At 36.2% G+C, this 22,661-nt stretch overlaps 2 protein-coding genes across 2 annotated transcripts in view; both read right to left on the bottom strand.

The window, feature by feature from the left end:
* LOC113935567 (zinc finger protein 420) overlaps positions 1 to 22,661 on the bottom strand; it is a 98,379-nt gene that overhangs the window by 41,934 nt on the left and 33,784 nt on the right. The window contains exon 6 of the mRNA XM_035725285.1: positions 19,124 to 20,731. Coding sequence (XP_035581178.1) covers positions 19,124 to 20,731 — 1,608 coding nt within the window. The remainder of the gene's footprint in view (positions 1 to 19,123; positions 20,732 to 22,661) is intronic.
* On the bottom strand, positions 9,785 to 11,371 carry LOC113935664 (thymosin beta-4-like). The gene has a single exon (XM_035725300.1). The coding sequence runs from the start codon at positions 10,300 to 10,302 to the stop codon at positions 10,174 to 10,176; it is 129 nt and encodes a 42-aa protein (XP_035581193.1). The 5' UTR covers positions 10,303 to 11,371; the 3' UTR covers positions 9,785 to 10,173.

Below are 22,661 nucleotides of genomic sequence, written 5' to 3'. Positions count from 1 at the left end.
TGTTATATGTAACTTTTTAAAAAAGATTTTATTATTTATTTATTTATTTGAGTGAGAGAGAGAGAGAGAAAAACAGCATGAGAGGGGAGAGGGTCAGAGGGAGAAGCAGGCTCCCCGCTGAGCAGGGAGCCTGATGTGGGACTCTGTCCCAGGACCCTGGGATCATGACCTGAGCCGAAGGCAGTCGCTTAACCAACTGAGCCACCCAGGCACGCTCTATGTAACTTTTTAATGTTTTCATTTCCCTCCCGTTTATTCCTTCTTTAGCTTGTTCTCCTCTCCTTTCTTTTATGTCCTCCTCTTTTGGAAGGTATATATTCTATTTGCATTAATCTTTAATTTAGTGGGACATACTTAAGTTTTCAAAGTCTAAACTTATTTTTCCTGCCCAGCAGTATAATGATGTTAGAATACTTTACACCAGTCATTGCTTCTACTAATTTAAATGCTATCATTGTAGTATATTTTAGTTATATGTGTGTGTGTGTGTGCACACATGTGCATATGTGCATGTATGTGTACGTTTATTTCCATTTATTTTATACTAAATTTATTCCCAGGTCATAAGTTTTTGTTTCTTCAGTTTCTTCTGGGATATCTTTTTCTTCTGTGCAACTTCATCTTCTGGTTTAGGAAAATCTCCTCTCAGTAAGGATTATCTTAATGTGGCAGGGAGAACTCATGTATGGATTAATCAGAGCTCTGTAAGTTCTGTGCTGCATCTTGGGGACTTTGTTCACCAGATGTGCTTGATGACCAGAGAAGCTACATTTAAATCCTTCAGTACAACATTATTCTCGGCATTTTTAAGCATGTACAATAATAATTCAGCACTCTGTCCAACCCCACTGTTTGGCCTAGGTATACCTACCAACTCCACCATTGTAGTGACAGAATGGCACATGTTGCTTCTGTAAAGTGACATCCTTTAGAGACTTGGTGGCTTTTCAGATATGCACACCCTTGATGGCTTGGGCAGTTTCGCCAGTGTTTTTAATATCACCATGAAGATTTGAACTCTTGATTTGCATGATTTTGTGGGGTTTTCTGGGTTGAGTGAATAGGTAACCATTTTCAGAGATCACCTCAGGCTGCTTACGGGAAGAGAACTAAAATCCCCTCATTTTTAAGAAGATATTTTCACTGAATACAGAATTATGGGTTGATAGTTGTTTTTTTTATATTTTCACCAACATTTTCTTATGAAAATTTCCAAACAGAAAACTAAAAGATTCATTGTATACCCATGTATTCACCATCTAGATACTTCAATTAATACTTCGCTATATTTATCAAATAATTAACTATCCAGCCATGTATTCATCCATAAATTGGTCCATTTTTTTATGTATTTCAAAGTAAGTTGCAGACATCAGTATATTTTACTCCTAAACACTTTAGCATGCATATTACTAATTAAAGTTCAACATTTTGTTAGTTTTTTTTTTTTTTTAAGATTTTATTTATTTGACAGGAGAGAGACAGCGAGAGAGGGAACACAAGCAGGGGGAGTGAGAGAGGGAGAAGCAGGCTTCCCGCCGAGCAGGGAGCCCGATGCGGGGCTCGATCCCAGGACCCTGGGATCATGACCTGAGCTGAAGGCAGATGCTTAATGACTGAGCCACCCAGGTGCCCCAACATTTTGTTAGTTTTTAAGGTAAGATTTATAAACAGTGAACCACACTTACCTTAAATTTATCATTTGAAGAATGTTGACAAATACATACACTGTACAAACCAAAATCCTATCAAAGAAAATATCATCACACTAGAAAATTCCCTCAGGCTCCTTCCCAGTCAGTTTCCAGGATAATGTTGTTTAAGATTCATCCATGTATGATATGTGTGTGTGTTTATGGTGTATCTAAATAGTTCTTATTACAGAGTTGGATTCCATTGTATGGCTAATCACAGTTTCTTTATCCATTCTCCTCCTGATGGGCTTCTGGGATATTTCCATGTATTTTGCTATTATAATGCAGTTATAAACATTCTTGGATATGTCTTTTTATGAATGTATTTTTTCATATCTTTTGGATAAACACCTAGAAGCAGAATTGTTTGGATGCAGTGTATAGGTGTAAGTTCAGTTTTATAAGTTTCTGCCAGAACTTTATCCGAAATAGTTGTACCATTTTACACTCCCAACAACGTATGAGAGTTCCAGTTTCCCTACATTTTCACCAACATTTAGTACTATCATTCTGGATATGTATCTCATATTGTGTTCTGTAGTGTCTCATAGTGGTTTTAACTGACATTTCCCTAATGACTGTTGATATTGACCATTTTTTATGCACTTATTAGCCATTTGAACATTTCTTCTCAAATTTTCTGTCCATTTTTAATTGATCATATTTTCACTGTTGAGTTATATAAATTCTAATATAGCCTAGATATCAGTCCTCTATCGGACAAATGTTTTGTGAATATTTCTCCTAGCCTTTGGATTTCCTGGTCATTTTTTAATAGTGTCTTTTGATGAGCAAAAGACTTTTTTATAATATTTAACATATCAATTTTTTTTATAGTTACTGCTTTGTGTGACTTATGAAACTTATCTGCTGCCAAGTTTGAAAAATATTTAAATAGTTACCTATGTTTTTTTCTGAAAGCTTTATAATTGCAGTTTTTTATATTAGGTCTAAGACTTATTTTGAAATAATTTTTGTTCCTGGCATTAGATAGGGGTTGAGATTTTTTTTTCCTATATAGATATCAATTTTTTTTCAATATCATTTTGTTACAAATGGTATTTTCAACAGTAGAAGTCTTTGATCCTTTGTTGAAAATTAAATGACCATTGTATTAGTCTTCCCCTGCTGCAGTGACCAATTCCCAGAAATTTCATGACTTGAAAAAAACAAAAATGTATTATCTTACAGTTTTGTAGGTCAGAAGTCCAGTATGGGTCTCATCACACTAAAATTATCTGCAGGGCTGTGTTATTTTCTGGAGGCTTTAGGGGAGAAACTGTTTCCTGCTTATTTGGGTTATTGGCAAAATTTACTTATGTCTGTAGATCTGAGATCTTCATTTTCTTGTTAGCTATAAGTTGAGAACTGTTACCAGCCTAGAGGCTGCCACCTGCCTTAGCTCATGGCCCTCTCCCTCCATCTTTAAAAAGCCAGCAACAGCGGGTTTAGTCCTTTTCACATCACATCTCTCTGACCTAGGTGGGAAAGAGTCTTTACTTTTCTTTCTCTTCCTAACAATTTAATCCTAAAGCCATTAGGTGGAACTAAGCAAGGTAGGCATACACATCAGTAAAGCCATGATGGCCCTGCAGAACTGTGAGGAGTATCTGTCCAGGGAGAGTGTGGCAGTGACAATGGGGTATTGATTTCTTCCAGGAAGATTAATCAAATATGTTTTGTATACACAGAACTATATATTTAAGGATAATAAAATGAACATTTCTTTGTCAGGGAAAGGAGTTACACATATGAAAAGGGCTACAACTAGAATGAACTCAGTGGTTTTAGATTAGAATTGTATTCGTGCAAACTTATTTTCATTATAGATACATAGATATAAAAATAAGTATAGATATAAATGTGTGTATTCAATCTATGTGTATTTATATTCATTAGATCTGTCCACTTCTAAGTGGGCCTGGGAACAGTGACACTGCAGTAGCAATAAGCATGCTAGTACCCAGATCATGGCCTCCAAATACCATTTTCCTCACTAATAGGAACCAGGGTTCTTTTAAGATGATTGATTCCAGTCTTGGGGCAGAGCAAATACAAGATGAACCTAGAACATCTTGTATGTGAAAATAAGGGAACGATAGGGACTGGTTATTAAAAGGCCACAGAGGGTGACTGGATGACTCAGTCAGTTAACCATCTGGCAGCTCAGGTCATGATCTTGGGGTCCTGGGATCAAGCCCCGCATTGGGCTCTGCACTGGGTGTGGGGTCTGCTGGAAATTCTCCCTCTCCTTCTGTCCCTCCCCCTGCTGATGCTCTCTCTCACTCTCTCAAATGAATAAAATCTTAAAAAAAAAAAAAAAGGACACAGAAGTCGGATTGAAGGGGTTTCCACTTAACAAATCTGGGACAAACCTAATACTAATATAAATAATAACAGTAATAGATTATAAGCTTTTAATGAAATAGGAAATCACAAGTCCATGCTGATATAAATTCAAAAATATAATTTCAAAATTATATTTTGAAAAATATAAATTCAAAAATATAAAATCAATTCAAAATATAAATTGAAATTTTGCCTGAAGGATGGGACATTTATATCATTTCAGATTACCCCCTCCCATAAAATCCTTACTAGTTACAAAGGGGAAAAGAGTAATTTTATAGTGGAGAAGGCTGGCAGACATACCTTATTAATTGATTAAAAGAATATCACCAGGGGGCGCCTGGGTGGCTCAGTCGGTTAAGCGGCTGCCTTCAGCTCAGGTCATGATCCTGGAGTCCCGGGATCGAGTCCTGCATCAGGCTCCCCGCTCAGCAAGGAGTCTGCTTCTCCCTCTAATCCTCCCCCCTCTCATGTACTCTCTCTCTCTCTCATTCTCGCTCTCTCAAATAAATAAATCTTAAAAAGAAAAAAAAAAGAATATCACCAGTAATGGGGCAAGTCATCATGTGTCCCCTGATATGCCCTGGGAAGAATGCAGCATCAATTTCTGTTGGCATTCCTTTCAAAATGCATAACCTGATCATGAGGAAACATCAAAGAAAACCAAATTAGAGAGACATTCACCAAAGACTGACTGACAGTCATCAAAAGTGTCAAGATTATAAAAGGGCAAGACAAAAACTGTTTCAGACTAAAGGAGATTAAAGAGACAGGACATTTCAACACAGTGTGTGATTCTGAACTGAATCCTTTAGTGCAAATGACATTGGCACACTTGGTAAAACTTGGATGGGATCTAATCTAGATGGTAGTAATGTATTAATCTTAATTTCTTTTTTTAAGATTTGCACAAGCAGGGGGAAGGGCAGGGGGAGAGGGTAAGGGGAGAAGCAGATTCCCCACTGAGCAGGGAGCCCGACACGGGGCTTGATACCAGGACTCCAGGATCATGACCTGAGCCGAAAGCAGATGCTTAACCAACTGAGCCATCCAGGTGCCCCTTAATGTTAATTTCTTGATTCTGATCATTGTATTGCAGTTACATAGGGACATGTCTTTGTTTGTAGGAAATACCTAGCATCTTCAGGGGTGATGTGACATTAGGTCAGCAATTTACTCTCGAATCGTTCAGGGAAAAAAGTTCTTTGCACTAAATTTTCAACTTTTCTCTAAGTTTGAGATTGGATAGATGTATTAAAAAAAAAGTATGGGATGTTATTTAAAAATACCTTGTGAATTATATTTCTAATTTTTTTAAAGATTTTATTTATTTGACAGAGAGAGACAGTGAGAGAGGGAACACAAGCAGGGAGAGTGGGAGAGAGAGAAGCAGGCTTCCCGTGGAGCAGGGAGCCTGATGTGGGGCTCATTCCCAGAACCCTGGGATCATGACCTGAGCTGAAGGCAGACGCTTAACGACTGAGCCACCCAGGCGCCCCTATATTTCTAATCTTAAAATAGTTTTTAAAATTCACATTGAAGCTCCATAGGCTTTTGTCATGCTTGTATATATTGATGCCTCCAAACTGTGGTTATTCTTGGCTTTTGATGAATCTTAAGATTGTTCCCCCACAAGGTGCTTGACCTTGTTTAACTGGAGATTTCTAATATGACTTGTCTGGAGCTACTAAGTAAGCCTGATTTTTCATGGTTTCTTTTCACCCATCACCCACCTTGGCCACTTCAGGATTCTACTCTCTTCCAGGAAGAAATGATCAAGTACCAAGTGAGTTTTAAATAATGTGGGTTTGTTTTACTATTTTATTCTGCACTACAGAGAAAGTAGGTCAATAATCTCAACAATAGGATGAAAAACCTTAAATGGATAGAAATCAGTCAGGAAAAAAATAAAAATTAGTAAGACCAGGAGAAAACTGCAATTAGAATATACAGAAGAAATAAGTTAATTTAGAATTAAGCTTTAAATTTGAATCTGACTTCCAAAGGAAAAACAAATTAGGATATAAAATTAACAAAATTCATTACATAGTTTATCTTGTCTTTCATTTATAAGCTAATTTCTCAGAGGAAAATAAACAGTTTTCATGGGCACAAAGTAACTTGCTTTGGCATAATTTTGAAATTGTGATCCATAGTTTTCCCTATAACCTCTTTACTTTGGTCTCAAAAAATGAGGAGTTTCTCCTTTCAAAGATAGTGATGATCTTTTCTATTCTTTTTTTTTTTTTTTAAGATTTTGTTTATTTGACAGAGAGAGACACAGCAAGAGAGAGAAACAAGCAGGGGGAATGGGAGAGGGAGAAGCAGGCTACCCGCTGAGCAGGGAGCCCAATGCGGGGCTCGATCCCAGGACCCTGGGATCATAACCTGAGCCGAAGGCAGACGCTTAACAACTGAGCCACCCAGGCGCCCTATCTTTTCTATTCTTGATCCCATTTTTCCTATGCCTTCTAGAACATTTCTTCATCAGTTAAGACTTAAATATATCAAACAATTCTTTATTGCCTCATTCCCCTTTCTTCTGTCATTTTCCATATCCTGGGAGAAAGACAATTCTATGTGTCCCCATTAATTAATTCTAATAGTACAGAGGTTAAGCAGACTTTGTGGAGGTAAAAGGGTTTCAATCCTGGCTCCATTACTTTTATGTATGACCATGAGCTAGTTACTTAAACTGTCACTACTTAGTTTTATCACCTAAAAATGAGACAAAATCCTTGCTTAGATGGTGGTTTTTGAGAATTAATGAGTTGTTACATGTGATTGGTACCATTATGTGTTCAATTAATGTTTGCCTCATTTCTTTGTCAGAAGCAGTACTAACTTAGGTCTTGGTGATATCTATCTCATCCCATTTGTATTATTTTTGTTAGAAAGTCTTCAAAGTATGGGATATGTAGATGCCTCCTTATTTCCATTACAAATGAAGATTTTTCTTATTCCACATTCTTTTGGAAGTTAGGTTTTTGGGGTTTTTTTTGTTATTGTTGGTTTGTTAGTTTTATGAGAGGGGAAGTTAAAATCTGGTCTTCATAACTTTTTTTAAGAAATCTGAACTATCTTCCTCAGCATCATCATATCATTTTTTCATGATGGCAATTAAAATTCACTGACAACTTAAAAACGATTTTCCAATAATGAATCATTTCCCTTTGTTTCTTAAGTGGTGATTGTTTCTAGAATTTTGTTGACCACCCCACCCCCACTTTTTTTAAATTTTATTTTATTATGTTATGTTAGTCACCATGCAGTACATCATTAGTTTTTGATGTAGTGATCCACGATTCATTGTTTTGTATAACACCCAGTGCTCTATGCAGTACGTGCCCTCCTTAATACCCATCACCAGGCTAACCCATCCCCCTGCCCCCCTCCCCTCTAACACCCTCAGTTTGTTTCTCAGAGTCCATAGTCTCTCATGGTTCATCTCTCCCTCCAATTACCTCCCTTCATTTTTCCCTTCCTTCTCCTAATGTCCTCCACACTATTCCTTATGTTCCACAAATAAGTGAAACCATATGATAATTGACTTTCTCTGCTTGACTTATTTCACTTAGCATAATCTCCTCCAGTCCCATCCATGTGAATGTAAAAGTTGGGTATTCATCTTTTCTGATGGCTGAGTAATATTCCATTGTACATATGGACACCTAAAAGTATAAGATACCTCAGAATAAGCCTAACCAAAGAGGTAAAAGATCTATAGGAACTACAGAACACTCATGGAAGAAATTGAAGAAGACACAAAAAGATGGAAAAACATTCTATGCTCATGGATCAGAAGAATAAACATTGTTAAAATGTCTGTGCTACCCAGAGCAATCTATACCTTCAGTGCCATCCCGATAAAAATTCCAATGACATTTTTCAAAGTGCTGGAACAAACAATCCTAAAATTTGTATGGAATCAGAAAAGACCCCGAATTGCCAAGGAAATATTGAAAAAGAAAAACAAAGCTGGGGGCATCACGTTGCCCGATTTCAAGCTATATTACAAAGCTGTGATCACCAAGACAGCATAGTACTGGCACAAAAACAGACATATAGACCAATGGAACAGAATAGAGGGCCCAGATATAGACCCTCAACTCTATGGTCAAATAATCTTTGACAAAGCAGGAAAAAACATGCAATGGAAAAAAGACAGTCTCTTCAATAAATGGTGCTGGGAAAATTGGACAGCCACACGCAGAAGAATGAAACTCGACCATTCTCTAACACCATTCACAAAGATAAACTGGATGAAAGACCTCAGTGTGAGACAGGAATCCATCAAAATCATAGAGGAGAACATAGGCAGTAACCTCTTTGACATCACCCACAGCAACTTCTTTCAAGATACATCTCCAAAAGCTAGTGAAACAAAAGCAAAAATGCACTTTTGGGACTTCATCAAGATAAAAAGCTTCTGCACAGCAAAGGAAACAGTCAACAAAACAAAGAGGCAACCCACAGAATGGGAGATGATATTTGCAAATGACACTAGAGATAAAGGGCTGGTATCCAAGATCTATAAAGAACTTCTCAAACTCAATACCCAAAAAACAAATAGTCAAGTCAAAAAGTGGGCAGAAGATATGAAAAGACACTTCTCTGAAGAAGACATACAAATGGGTAATAGACACATGAAAAAACGTTCATCATCATTAGCCATCAGGGAAATTCAAATCAAAACCACACTGAGGAGTGCCTGGGTGGCTTAGATGGTTGAGCGTCCACCTTCGGCTCAGGTCATGATCTCCCGGTCCTGGGATCGGGCCCCGCATCGGGCTCCTGGCTGGCTCGGCGGGGAGCCTGCTTCTCCCTCTGCCCCTCCTCCTGCTTGTGTGCTGTCTCTCTCTCAAATGAATACATTAAAAAAAACCTTTAAAAAAGATAAAAATGAGATTTTAATTGATTTAAAAAAAAAACACATTGAGATACCACCTTACACCAGTTAGAATGGCAAAAATGGACAGGGAAAGAAACAACAAATGTTGGAAAGGTTGTGGACAAAGGGGAACCCTCTTACACTGTTGATGGGAATGCAAGTTGGTACAGCCACTTTGGAAAACAGTGTGGAGGTTCCTCAAAAATTTAAAAATAGAGCTACCCTATGACCCAGCAATTGCACTCCTGGGTATTTACCCCAAAGACACAGATGTAGTGAAAAGAAGGGCCACATGCACCCCAATGTTCATAGCAGCAATGTCTGCAATAGCCAAACTGTGGAAAGAGCTGAGGTGGCCTTCAACAGATGAATGGATAAAGAAGATGTGGTCCATATATACAATGGAATATTACTCAGCCATCAAAAAGGATGAATACCCAACTTTTACATCCACATGGATGGGACTGGAGGAGATTATGCTAAGTGAAATAAGTCAAGCAGAGAAAGTCAATTATCATATGGTTTCACTTATTTGTGGAACATAGGAATAGCATGGAGAACATTAGGAGAAGGAAGGGAAAAATGAGCGGGGGGGGGGGTTGGAGGGAGAGATGAACCATGAGAGACTATGGACTCTGAGAAACAAACAGGGTTTTAGAGGAGAGCGGGGAGAGGGTATTAGTTAGCCCGGTGATGGGTATTAAGGAGGGCACGTCCTGCATGGAGCACTGGGTGTTATATGAAAACAATGGGTTGTGGATCACCACATCAAAAACTAATGGTGCATTGTATGGTGACTAACATAATAAAATTTAAAAAAAAAGAAAAACATTTTATAAGCCAGTTGTTTTCAGGTTTTAAAACTTTTTATTGCATATTTAAAGAATTGTGCATTCCAATAATTAAAATCATTTGAACAAACTAATGGCACTCCGATTAAACTGCATTTTACAGCCTGCAGGACACCTTGGACCAGCTTGATTTTTACTCTAGATTTCACTGTCGTCCCTCCCAGCTTCTTCCTTCACCAACATGCAAGTTCTTTCCCTTCCCTGTCAGCAAGACAGGCTGATGGGAGAGGCAGGCGCCTTCGTTGTCATGAGTTCTTTGATGTGAAAAGGGGCAGCGCAGTCATTTAAACTTGATCCTCTTTGCGTCTTACAAAGTTAAACAGCTAAAAGTAAAGTAAGAAGGCAATGCTTGTGGAATGTACAGTGCATATTGGCAGCACATGCCTCATCATGATTTGCCTGCTTGCTTCCATTCAGTCATTTCTTTTGAAGGTAGTGGATTTTTCTCTTGCGTTTCTGTCTTCAATTTCGACTTATCGAATTTCTCAATCTCAGCCATGTAGGGTTTGTCAGACATGGTTGCAGAGGAAGCAGAGCAAGGTGCATGAGCAAGCGAAGTCCAGTCGGCACAGTGGCCTCTGCCGAATCTTTTTTTTCCCAAAGACTTTTTTATTTGTCAGAGAGAGAGAGCGCACACAAGCAGGGGGAGTGGGAGAGGGAGAAGCAGGCTCCCTGCTGAGCAGGGAGCCCAATGCCGGACTCCATTCCAGGACCCTAGGATCATGACCTGAGCCAAAGGCAAACGCTTAACTGACTGAGCCACCCAGGTGTCCCTAAACCAGTTTTGAGACACTTTGGGAAATTATGGAATTATTAATTTTCTAATGCCATGCTCTTAAGACAATCTCCTTATTTTTAGGTTATGCATGAAGTATTTAGGAGTGAAATGTAACATTAATAAAGATAAAATGTGGCAGGATGTTATAACTAAGTCTAGGATGTGATGGATGTTCGTTTCACTATTTTAGCTTTCCTGTGGTTTTTAGAAGTCTTCAGTACAAAAAGTTGCTGGGGAAATTTAGCTAAAGAAAAGTTTAAAATACAAAAAATATTAAAAGATATTTAGGAAAATGTGAATAATCTTGGGGTGTAGGAAACATTCTATGTAGATTATATTTGATGCTATAAAAGTAAAAAACAAAGGGCATATTAAAGTATAAGATAAACTAAGAAATTATTTTTGTAACCCATATGATAATAGCCATAAACACAAAAAACTTCTACAAATTAATGAAAATTACTAGAAATTGTACACTGTTGACAGGTAATTTACAGAAAATTCAGATGACCAGTAGGCAAATGAAAGCATGCTCAGTCTACCCAATATTTAAATAAATTCAGATTGAAGCAATGACATATTTTTCATTAGAAAGACTGACAAAGAGCACCAAGTGCTATTAAGTTAGTAGGAAAATGTGCAACTCAAATACTGTTGATGGAACTGAATGTGCTTTATCTGGAAAGTAATGTTACTATTAAAATAAAAAAATAAAGGGGTATCTGGGTGGCTCAGTCGGTTAAGTGTCTGACTCTTGATTTTGGCTCAGGTCATGATCTCTGGGTCTTGGGATTGAGCCCCATGTCAGGTTCCCCGCTCAGTGGGGAGTCTGCTTGAGGATTCTCTCTCCCTCTGCCCCTCCCCCTGCTCTCTCTCGATTGAATCTTTTTGAAAAATACACATATTCTTTGTTCCACAAACCTAAATGTAAGAATCTTACAGAAATAAAAACAAATATTTGTTTAAAGGTATTTATTGACAGTTGTTTGAAATAGCAAGGAAGTGAAAACAACATGAATGTTCATCAACAGAGAAACAATTTGAACATTAATACCTCTCCATATGTAGTATTCTACAGCTATTAACACTAAAATGAGTAAGTTAGATTTATATGTACCTAGAAAGATGTCTGTAATGTATGTTACAGGGAAGTTGCAGATTGATGTCCATACAGTGATCCTGTTTAAATATATAAATATTCACAACCAAGGGGGGGAAAAAAGAGCCATGTATAAACATGTATGTACATTTAAACGTAAAGAAAGCTACAGAAAAGTACTCATGACACTTTTAACATGTTAGTTTAAGAAGTCAGATTTTCTTATTTTTTTAAAGATTTCATTTGACAGAGAAAGAGGGAGAGAGAGAACACAAGCAGGGAGAGCTGCAGAGGGAGAGGGAGAAGCAGACTCCCCACTGAGCAGGGACCCTGAGGGACACGGGGCTTGATCCCAGGACGCTGGCATCATAACCTGAACCAAAAGCAGACACTTAACCAACTCAGCCACCCAGGCACCCCAGGAAGCCAGATTTTCTTTCATGTATATTTGTTATAATTTCTTGCTTTGCAGGTAAATGTATTATATAATTTCAGAAGGGCAATTCAAATATGAAAAGAAAAATTACATGAAAAATGTTTAATTTCTAACTTTTGAGAATAAGTAAAAAACTGTTAAAAGTAGAGAACAAAGTAATGGCATAATGGCCCATTTGACCATCTTTATTCCTCTATTTGTTATAAAATTCATCTTAGAAAAGAATCTCCAATTCTAGAACTTAATTTATGGACAAAATATATCAACGATAAAGCCATTTATTTCATTACCATGCTTTTAAAATTCCACAAACCTGTTTTCTTGGTTTGTTGTTGTTGTTGTTAATATCTCATTAAGTTGAATTAAGAATTGGGGTAGAGGGAAGAGTAAGAAGGGACTGTGAAGGAAGATTATTATATGGAGGAATTTCCCTTTTTTAAGAGGACAAGGGTCCTATAACTAGAAAAAGAATGGGATTGGTTTACAGAGAAAGCAACTTGCCCTCTCATAAACTTAATTGGCCTCCAGCTATAATGTTTTAGAGTTTCCACCTCTGAGGTGATTTCTTGTAGCTAGAGCAGCATTTACAAAAATAGTTTAGATTGCAAAAGATAGTAACAGCCATTATAAGAAGGGATTCATGGTCAAGTAAATTTGGCACATGGTCAAGTAAATTTGGCACAAGTAAATTTGGCACATGGTTGGTTAAAGTTTTAAAAAATTGCTTTACTAAAATATTTATAATAGCCCTGATGAAATAAAATGAACTTATTGCTCCAAAAAGTGATGTGAAATATGCCACGATTTACAGTCTTGTTTGACCACAGAATCTTTTTTTCTAATATCATCTGAATCATAGTATTACTTGAAATGTACTACAGGAAATTTTAGGCTAACATATTATCTGTGGAATTCAATTAACACGGAGATATGGTCCTGAGTAAAAGAATTCAAAACAAATAATTTTAAGGTAGCACACGGTACATTACTGTTACAAAATTATAAAAATATTCTTCATATGTGACAATCATGCAATCCACTGGTGAAAGTTTATTTATGATATAATAAATTACAAAACCTGAGCAAAACAGGCTGGTGGTACAGGTAACAACAAAGGGCTGTTGTGACTCCATAGCAATATTGCTAAATACGCATGAATTATGATCCTCTAATATTTATTTAGTATGTAATGACTGACCTTTGAACTCTTAATTTGGCAAGCTGCACATAAACAGTACATTTAAGTTGTAGGTATCAATAGTTTAAAATTTGTTAAACAATAAGACACATAATAAAAATATTAGAATGTGTCTTTGCTAGACAACTTTAGGAAGAACTTCATGCCTTTTCAGAGTCAATGAATTTATAATTCAAGTAACAAAAAGGCAAATTAATAAATTAGATCATAATTGAAATCTTTGTAGAACTATTGGGACACTAGCATTGATAATTTGAACATCTAAAAAAAGCAAAAATCTTAATGTTATTTTAATTTCACCTTGGCTATTATCTCAACAGTAAGTCCTATTTGGGAATTATCATATTGTAAGAAGTAATTAAAAGCAAAATATCAAATAAAGGACCTCAAAATTTCATGATAAAAAAATCCCTGAAATCATTTAACAAAGTCTATCATAAAAATTTTTTAAATTGAGATTTTCTGAATGCCAGAAGTTGATTCTATGCTAGTGCATTGGTCTTAAGGCAAATATTAATTTTAAAACTTGGCTATTCAGCCAAAATGTCCATACAGTGTGTTCGCACATGAACTTTTGCAGGTAATGTATTTTCAATGAACTTTTGCAGGTAATAATACTGTATGAATTTTTAACTTAAATTTTGTACATAAGGTCATGTAAATTGTTTCTTCAATTGGGCCACTCTCAAAAAACCTTGAAAAACACATATTTCAAAACCATTCACTGAGAGAATTAAAATGACTTGAGGCTGCAAATAATTTTTCCATCCTAATCATCTCTTCGAAATATTTCTAAATTCTTAAAATGTAATTAATCTAGAACAGATTAAATCTTGGATATTCTTGGGGAGCGGTATTCCTTTGTATTCTTTTAATTGTCTGGTAGAGATTATGTTTTGTTTAGAATATTTGTATCTATCATTATAAGGGAATCTGGTCTTGTTTAATTTTGACACTATGGCTATGCTACCAGCCTCAGAGAATGAGCTTCAAAAATTTTATTGGGGGAGGAAGCTGGAAAACTTTAAGTGTAAGACTACTTAGCCTAAATTTCTCAAAAACCACAAGCTACCAAATCTCAACTATGATGAAACAGATATCCCAAGTAGCCATATGACTGAATAACTATTAAGGAAACTTAATTTATAATTGTAAAGCTCCCTAAAAATCCTCAGGCCCAAATGGTTTCACTTGCAAATTTTCATAAACATCTGAAAAATGAACACAAATTTTATACAACTTCTTTCAGAAAACAGAAAAACACTTCCCAATTCATTTTATGAGGCCAACATTATACAATACAAAGTGAAACAAAGACTAGAAGAAATAAGGAAAGGAGGGAGGAAAAGAAAGAAAATGACAGAATGACAGAACATCATAATTTTAGAAAAATTTTCTACAAAATGTTAGCATATCAATTCCAAAAAGAAATTAGAAAAGATCACTACGTGGAATTTATTACAGGTATACAAAGACTGGTTTTATATTCAAAAATCAATCCATGTAATCCACCATATAAATAGGTTGAAGAAAAACATCATATAATCATATCATGTGTCTGGATGAAATCCAATATGCACTCATGATTTTAAAGCCTCTCAAGTTAAGAGCAGAGGGGAACTTCTTCAATTTAAAAAAAAGAGCATCGAGGGGCGCCTGGGTGGCTCAGTCATTAAGCGTCTGCCTTCAGCTTGGTTCATGATCCCAAGGTCCTGGAATCAAGCCCTGCATCGGGCTCCCTGCTCAGCGGGAAGCCTGCTTCTCCCTCTCCCACTCTCTCTGCTTGTGTTCCCTTTCTCACTGTGTCTCCCTCTCTGTCAAATAAATAAATAAAATCTTAAAAAAAAAGAGCATCGACATAAAGCTTACAGCTTACTTTGTACTTCACGGTGGAAAGACAATGTTTTCCCCTAAGATCTGAAAAATGCAAGGATGTCTCTTCTCGCCTGTGTGATTCAACATACCACTAAAAGTTACAGCCAGCATAAGGCAAACAAAAGAAAGAAAAGACACAGACTTTCCTGTCGCTGTTCACAGATGACATGATTGTCTATGTAGAAAACTCCAAGGAATTTACTAAAAAATGAAACAAAACCTTCCAGAATGAGTTGGTGAGTTGTGCAGCAAGGTCACAGATTACCAGATCAACATACAGATATACATTTATATAATTTGTATATACTAGTGTTGAATAGTTAAAAATTGAAATTAAAAACACCAATTAGAACTTTCCAAAGAAAGTGAGACACTTAAGTATATATACTTACAAATCATGTATAAGATCTGTATGCCAAAAATTACAAATCCTAATAAAAAATTTTTTAAAAGATGACGTTAGTTTCCTCGGGCTGCCATAACAAACTACCACAAGCTTAGTGTTTTCAAACAGCAAAAATCTATTATAGTTTTGGGGAACAGAAGTTCAAAATTAAGGTATTGGCAGGGTCATGCTCTCTCTGAAGGCAGGGGGAGGATCCCTTTTTTCCCTTCTAGTTTCTAGTAGTTACTAATTCTTGGTGTTCCAAGAATTGTAGATGCATCATTCAATCTGTCTCTGGTTTCACATGGCCTTCCCTGTGTGTCTGTGTCCATATTTCCCTCTTAATGGACACGAGCCATTAGAATAATTAGTAATCTAATCCAATATGATCTCCATCTTAACTTGAATACATCAACAAAGACCCTATTTCCACAATAGGTCACACTCACAAGTACCGGGAGTTATTACCTGAATATTTTGGAGAACAGAATTAAACTAACAATAACATAAAAATGGAGAGACATACCAGATTCATGGATTAAAAGATTTACTAAAGGGGCGCCTGGGTGGCTCAGTCGGTTGGGCGGTCATGATCTCAGGGTCCTGGGATCAAGCCCCATTTCTGGCTCTCTGCTCAGCGGGGAGCCTGCTTCTCCCTCTCCCTCTGCCTGCCGCTCTGCCTACTTGTGCTCTGTCAAATAAATAAATAAAATCTTAAAAGATTTACTAAAGATATAAATTATTTCTAAACAGAATTCCTATTAAAACCTTAAGCTTATCCTAATATTTATATGAAATGACAAAAACTAAGAATAGGTAATCAGCTTGAAAAAAAAATAAAGTAGGAGAAATCCCATTAAGACATCCTATAAAATGACAGTAATCAAGGCAGTGTGATATTGGCAGAGGGACAGACACAGATCAATGGAAGGAAAGAGAAAACCCTGAAGTAAGATATACACAAATATATTCAATAGATTTTTGACAGAGGTACAAAAGCAATTTAATGGAGGAAAGACAGTCTTTTCAACAAATGCTTGAGCAAATGGACATCCATTAGCCAAAACAAACTAAGAAAGAACATTAAGCTAAAGCATACAACATACATGAAAAATTAACCCAAAGATTATAGACTTATGTGTAAAATGTGTAAAATCATAAAAAATTTATGCAAAAACATAGGAAAAATCTTTGGAATCTGGGCTAGGCAAGGAGTCCTTAGATTTGACACCAAAGCAAAGCCCATAAAAGGAAAAATTGATAAAGTAGACATTATCAAAACTGAAAACTTTTGCTCTTCAAAAGACCCTATTAAAAGGTTAAAAAAATAAGCTATGCTTCAGGAAAAATATTTACAACCACATAGCAAAGGACCAGTATCATCTAGAATATAGAAAGTACTCTTTCAAAATCCAACAATAAAAAATAAAACAATTCAAAAATGAGTAAAGGACACAGGCATTTCACCAAAATGGACATACAGATGACAAGCACGGGAAAAGGTATTCAACATCATTAGTCATTAGGGGAATGCAAATTAAGATCACGGAGAGACATTACACACCTATCACAACGGCTAAAACAAAAAGTGATGACAACACCAAATACTGAGAAAGTCACTCATAACGCTCCTAGTGTGAATGTAAAATGGTAAAGCCATTTTGAAAAATAATCTGTCCATTTTTTATAAAAGAAAACATGAATTTACTCTAAGACCCAGAAATTGCACTCTTAGGCATTTATATCAGGGAAATGGAAATTATAGTCACACAAAAACCGATATATAAATATTCATATGTAGCTTTATTTGTAACAGCCATTTTCCTTAGGGTTTCCTTCTATTAAGAATTTTAATGTTCAGAACAAGGTATAACCTCACATTAATTGTATTAGGATGTTCTGTTCCAAAATCATTTATCTGATGATTAGTAACTGATTAAAGTGTTACCTTGTGTACTGTATTTGTAAAGTCTTCCTCTCATTTGAATTCTTTAATATTATACAATTAAAATACTGAAAGAAGGAAACCTCCATGCACTGTTGGTGGGAATGTAAACTGATGTAACCCCTGTGGAAAACAGTATGAAGATTCCTCAAAAAAATTAAAAATAGAAATACCATACTATCCAGTAACTCCACTACTGGGCATTTACCCAAAGAAAATGAAAATACAAATTTGAAAAGATATATGCACCCCAATGTTTATTGCAGTATTATTTACAACAGCTAAGACATGGAAGCAACCTAAGTGTCCATCAATAGACGAATAAATAAAAAAGATGTAGTATGTATATACAGTGGAATATTAGCCATAAAAAAGAAGGAGGTCTTGCCATTTGCAACAACATGGATGGACTTAGAGGACATTAGGCTAAGTGGAATAAGTCAAACAGAGAAAGACAAATACCATCTGATTTCACTTATATCTGGAATCTAAAACACAAAACAGAAACAGAATCATAAATACATAGAACTGGTGGTTGCCAGAGGGGCGGGGGTTTGGGGGTGGGTGAAATAGGTGAAGAAGATTAAGAGGTACAAACTTGCAGTTATAAAATAAGTAAATCGGATGCCTGGGTGGCTGTCGGTTAAGCGACTGCCTTCTGCTCAGGTCATGATCCCTGGGTCCTGGGATCGAGCCCCGCATCAGGCTCCCTGCTCTGCGGAGAGCCTGCTTCTCCCTCTCCCTCTGCCTGCCACTCTGCCTACTTGTGCTATCTCTGTTAAATGAATAAATAAAAAATCTTTAAAAAAAATAAAAACAGAATAAGTAAATCACAGGGATGAAAAGTACAGCACAGTTAATTGATCATAGTCAATAATAATATTGTAACAATGTTGTATAAAGACAGATGATAACCACACATATTGTGGTCAGTACTGAGTAAGGTACAGAATTGTCAAATCACTATGGTGTACACCTGAAACTAATATAACATTGTATGTCAACTACACTTCAATTGAGAAAAAAGATGACTCTTGAGCCCAGAAGGAAAACAAAATTTTTTAAAATACTGAATAATAAAATTTCAATAATAACTAATGGTAAGTATAATTTACTTATTAGACACTGCTTCAAGGCTCTATATGTATTTATGTCTAAATCATTATAATGAGAATATTTAATGTTTTATAAATGAAAAAACTAAAGCAACAGGGGTTAACTAACTTTCCCAAAGGAACACACATATAGTAAATGGTGGGACTCAGATCATGCTAAATAAGAGAACAATGCCAAACAAGAAAACCCATTTTATGGTTGTACTCTCATATGAATTCACTAACAAAGATTGAAATATGATGGAAACTGATTCTCCCTTATATTAATCTAGCCTTTCCTTGTTTGAATTTTCTGAGTCATTACCTATGAGTGAAAGTAAAGGATTCCCACTTTCATAATTTGAATTACCTGACATTCCAAAACGGAGTGCCAATGGACAGATAAAAGATTTAATAAATTTGTGTTTTCATAAAGTTTTTCTCAATTATGAAGTTTATGATGTTGAGTAAGGTGTGAGTGACGTCTAAAGTCCTTACCACATTCATTACATTTATAAGGCTTTTCACCAGAATGAATTCTCCGATGTTGAGTAAGTTGTGAGCCACGATTAAAGGCCTTCCCACATTCATGACATTTGTATGGTTTCTCACCAGTATGAATTCTCTGGTGCTGGGTAAGATGTGAACCACGAATAAAGGCTTTCCCACATTCATTACACGCATAGGGCTTCTCACCAGTATGAACTCTCTGATGGTAAGTTAGCTGTGAGCCACGAATAAAAGCCTTACCACATTCCTTACATTCATATGGTTTCCTACCAGAATGAGAAATCTGATGTAGAGTAAGCTGTGAGGCACAAATAAAGATCTCCCCACACTGCTTACATTCACAGGGATTCTCACCTGTATGAATTCTCTGATGTTGAGTCAGTTGTGAGCTATAAATAAAGGCCTTCCCACACTCTTTACATTCATAGGGTTTCTCACCAGTATGAATCCTCTGATGCTGAGTAAGATGTGAGCCACGAATAAAGGCTTTCCCACATTCCTTACATTCAAAAGGTTTTTCACCAGTGTGAATTTTTTGATGTTCAGTAAGTTGTGAGCCACGAATAAATGATTTCCCACATTCTTGGCATTCATAGGGTTTCTCACCAGTATGAATCCTCTGATGTCGAATAAGCTGTGAGCCATAGTTAAAGGCCTTTCCACATTGCTTACATTCATGTGGTTTCCTACCTGTATGAATCCTCTGATGTTCAGTAAGTTGTGAGCCACGAATAAAGGACATCTCACAATCTTTACATTTATAGGGTTTTTCACCAGTATGAAGTCTGTGATGTAGAGTAAGCTGTGAGCCGTAACTAAAGGCTTTCCCACATTTCTTACATTCATAAGGTTTCTCACCTGTATGAATTCTCTGATGTTCAGTAAGTTGGGAGCCACGAATAAAGGCCTTTCCACATTCTTTACATTGATAGGGTTTCTCTGCAGTATGAACTCTCTGATGGTAAGTAAGTTGAGACCCACGAAAAAAGGCCTTACCACATTCATTACATTCATAGGGTCTTTCACCAGTATGAATTCTTTGATGTTGGGTAAGATGAGAGCCACGAATAAAGGCCTTCCCACACTCTTTACATTTATAAGGTTTCTCCCCAGTATGAATTCTTTGATGATAAGTAAGCTGTGAGGCACAAATAAAGGCTTTTCCACATTCCTTACATTCATAGGGTTTCTTAACATGAACTCTCTGATGGTAAGTAAGTTCTGAGCCCCAAATAAAGGCCTTTCCACATTCTTTACATTCATAGAATTTTTCATTGGAATGAACTTTCTGATGTTCTGTAAGTTGAAAGCCACGGATAAAGTATTTTCTGCATGCTTTACATTCATAGGATTTCTCCAGAAAATGAATTCTTCGTTTTAATGTGAGGGATGTGGTCTGGCTAAAATTGGGAATTTCTTTACAAGTGATTAATAGTTGCCTGAAAAGTCCCTCTTTATTTCCTAATTGGCTTTCAATCTTGTCTTTGCATTCCCTATCATCTTGAAAACTTTTACACTCACACTTATGTCTTGTGAGCTGTTCTATTATCTCCCATTGAGATGATTCTATTTCATAAATTCCTCTCTTTGAGGACAGGTTTTTGGTCTCACACCTGGATTCCCAGTCTGTAAGGTAACAAGAAAGTAAATGTTATTTTCATATTCCTTGAAAAATAAAACCTCTAAGGTAGTAAGAGTAGACTCAAACTGAACATCATACTCATGTCAATGGAACCAGTGGAGCAGAAAAGAAAAATCCAGAAACAGTGCAAATTTAGTATACAATAAAGCTGGCAGCTCAAATCAGTAGGAAAAACATGAACTCTTTTTAATAAATGCTATTATAAACATATGGGTAGACATATAGAAAAAAGATAAAATTTTATTAATTCCTCATATCGTACAGTTGGACAAATTCCAAATGGATCAGATGTCCACACTTACAGAAATGAAAACATATAAGTAATTAGAATAAAACTTGAGTGAGATTTCTTCCATAAACTAGGAATGGGGAAAACTTTCCTAATCATATTTGATAAAAATGACCACAATATAGTTAAAGAAAAAAAAAGTTGGCATGTCAAAAACAGGATAGGGTAAGTAAAATGACAAATACTTGCAAAGTTGCATTATGCCTATTATATACCTAATATATAAACAGTTTCTAAAATTAGACTAAAAAGAAAAAGACTACTATATAAAACTGGACACCAGCACTATATAAAAATGGATTAGGAAAATGGACAGTTGATAGAAAAGTAATGTAAATAGCTTTTAACCATATGAAAATATACTCAAATTTGCTATAAGATAAATGCAAATTAAAGCTACACAGAAGTGAGGATATGGAGAAACTGGAACTCTCATAGCTTGCTCATGGGAATGCAAAATGGTACAGCTGCTTTGTAAAACAGTTTTGCACTTCCTCGGAAAGTTAACATAGAGTTGCCATATTACCCTGCAATTTCACTCCAAGTTATATGCCCAACAGAAGTGTCCAACATAGAGTTACCACATAACCCAGAAATCCCACTCATAGGTACAGAGCCAAGAGAACCGAAAACACATGTCTATATAAAAACTTGAATACAATGTTCATAACATTATTTGTCATAAGCATAAGGTGGAAATAACTCAAACATCCACCGATGAATGGATAAATAAAATATGGTATATCCTTACAATAGAATATTTGGCAATAAAAATACTGACATGTTACAACATGAATGAACTTTGAAAATATTATGCTTAGTGAAATAAGCCAGTCACAAAAGACCACATATTGTATGATTCCTTTTATAGGAATTGTCCAGAATAGGCAAATCCATACAGACAGAGCAATAGCTGCACAGGGCTGAGGGGTAGACAGAGAAACATGGGGAATGGATACTACTGGATACTGGTTTCCTTTTAAGGTGATAAAAATATTCCAAAATTGTGGTGATGGCTGTATGAGACTGTGAATACAGTAAAAATCATCACTGTTTGCTATAAATGGGTAAACTGTATGTCATGTGAAATATATCACAGTAGTTCTAAAAAACTACAGACATGCTATTTGTCACCTTTTAGAATAGGGAATTTCCAAATATGACATCAAATACTGTTAGCAAGGCTATAAGGAAATTGGTACTTATATACATTGCTAGTAAGAATATGAATGATAGAAACCTTATGAAAGGAAATATGGCAGTATTTAGCACAATTACATGTATGATTTGATCTAACAACTCCACTTCTGTGAAATCAATCCCAAAATTGCATTAGTGAAATGTCAAAAGTCTGCTGCAGAAGGGTTTCACTGAAGCATAATGTGTTACAGCAAAAGATTAAAAATTACCCAATTGTCCATTGGTAAGTGGCTGATGGAAGTAATTCATGGTTTAGCCACATTACAGAGTACCATGCAGCAGTTAAAAAAGGGAACATAGGGGCACCTGGGGGCTCAGTCGGTTAGGCCTCTGCCTTGGCTTAGGTCATGATCTAGGGTAATGGGATTGAGCCCCGCATCAGGCTCCCTGCTCAGCGGGGAGGCTGCTTCTTCCTCTCCCTCTGC

The sequence above is a fragment of the Zalophus californianus genome, chromosome 17, assembly GCF_009762305.2.
Source record: "Zalophus californianus isolate mZalCal1 chromosome 17, mZalCal1.pri.v2, whole genome shotgun sequence".
NCBI lineage: Eukaryota > Metazoa > Chordata > Mammalia > Carnivora > Otariidae > Zalophus > Zalophus californianus.
This window is presented reverse-complemented; position numbering and strand designations above follow the sequence as displayed.

Coding starts and splice junctions, on each gene's coding strand:
- LOC113935664 (XM_035725300.1), bottom strand. CDS start 10,302: ATGTCTGACAAACCCTACATGGCTGAGATTGAGAAATTCGATAAGTCG.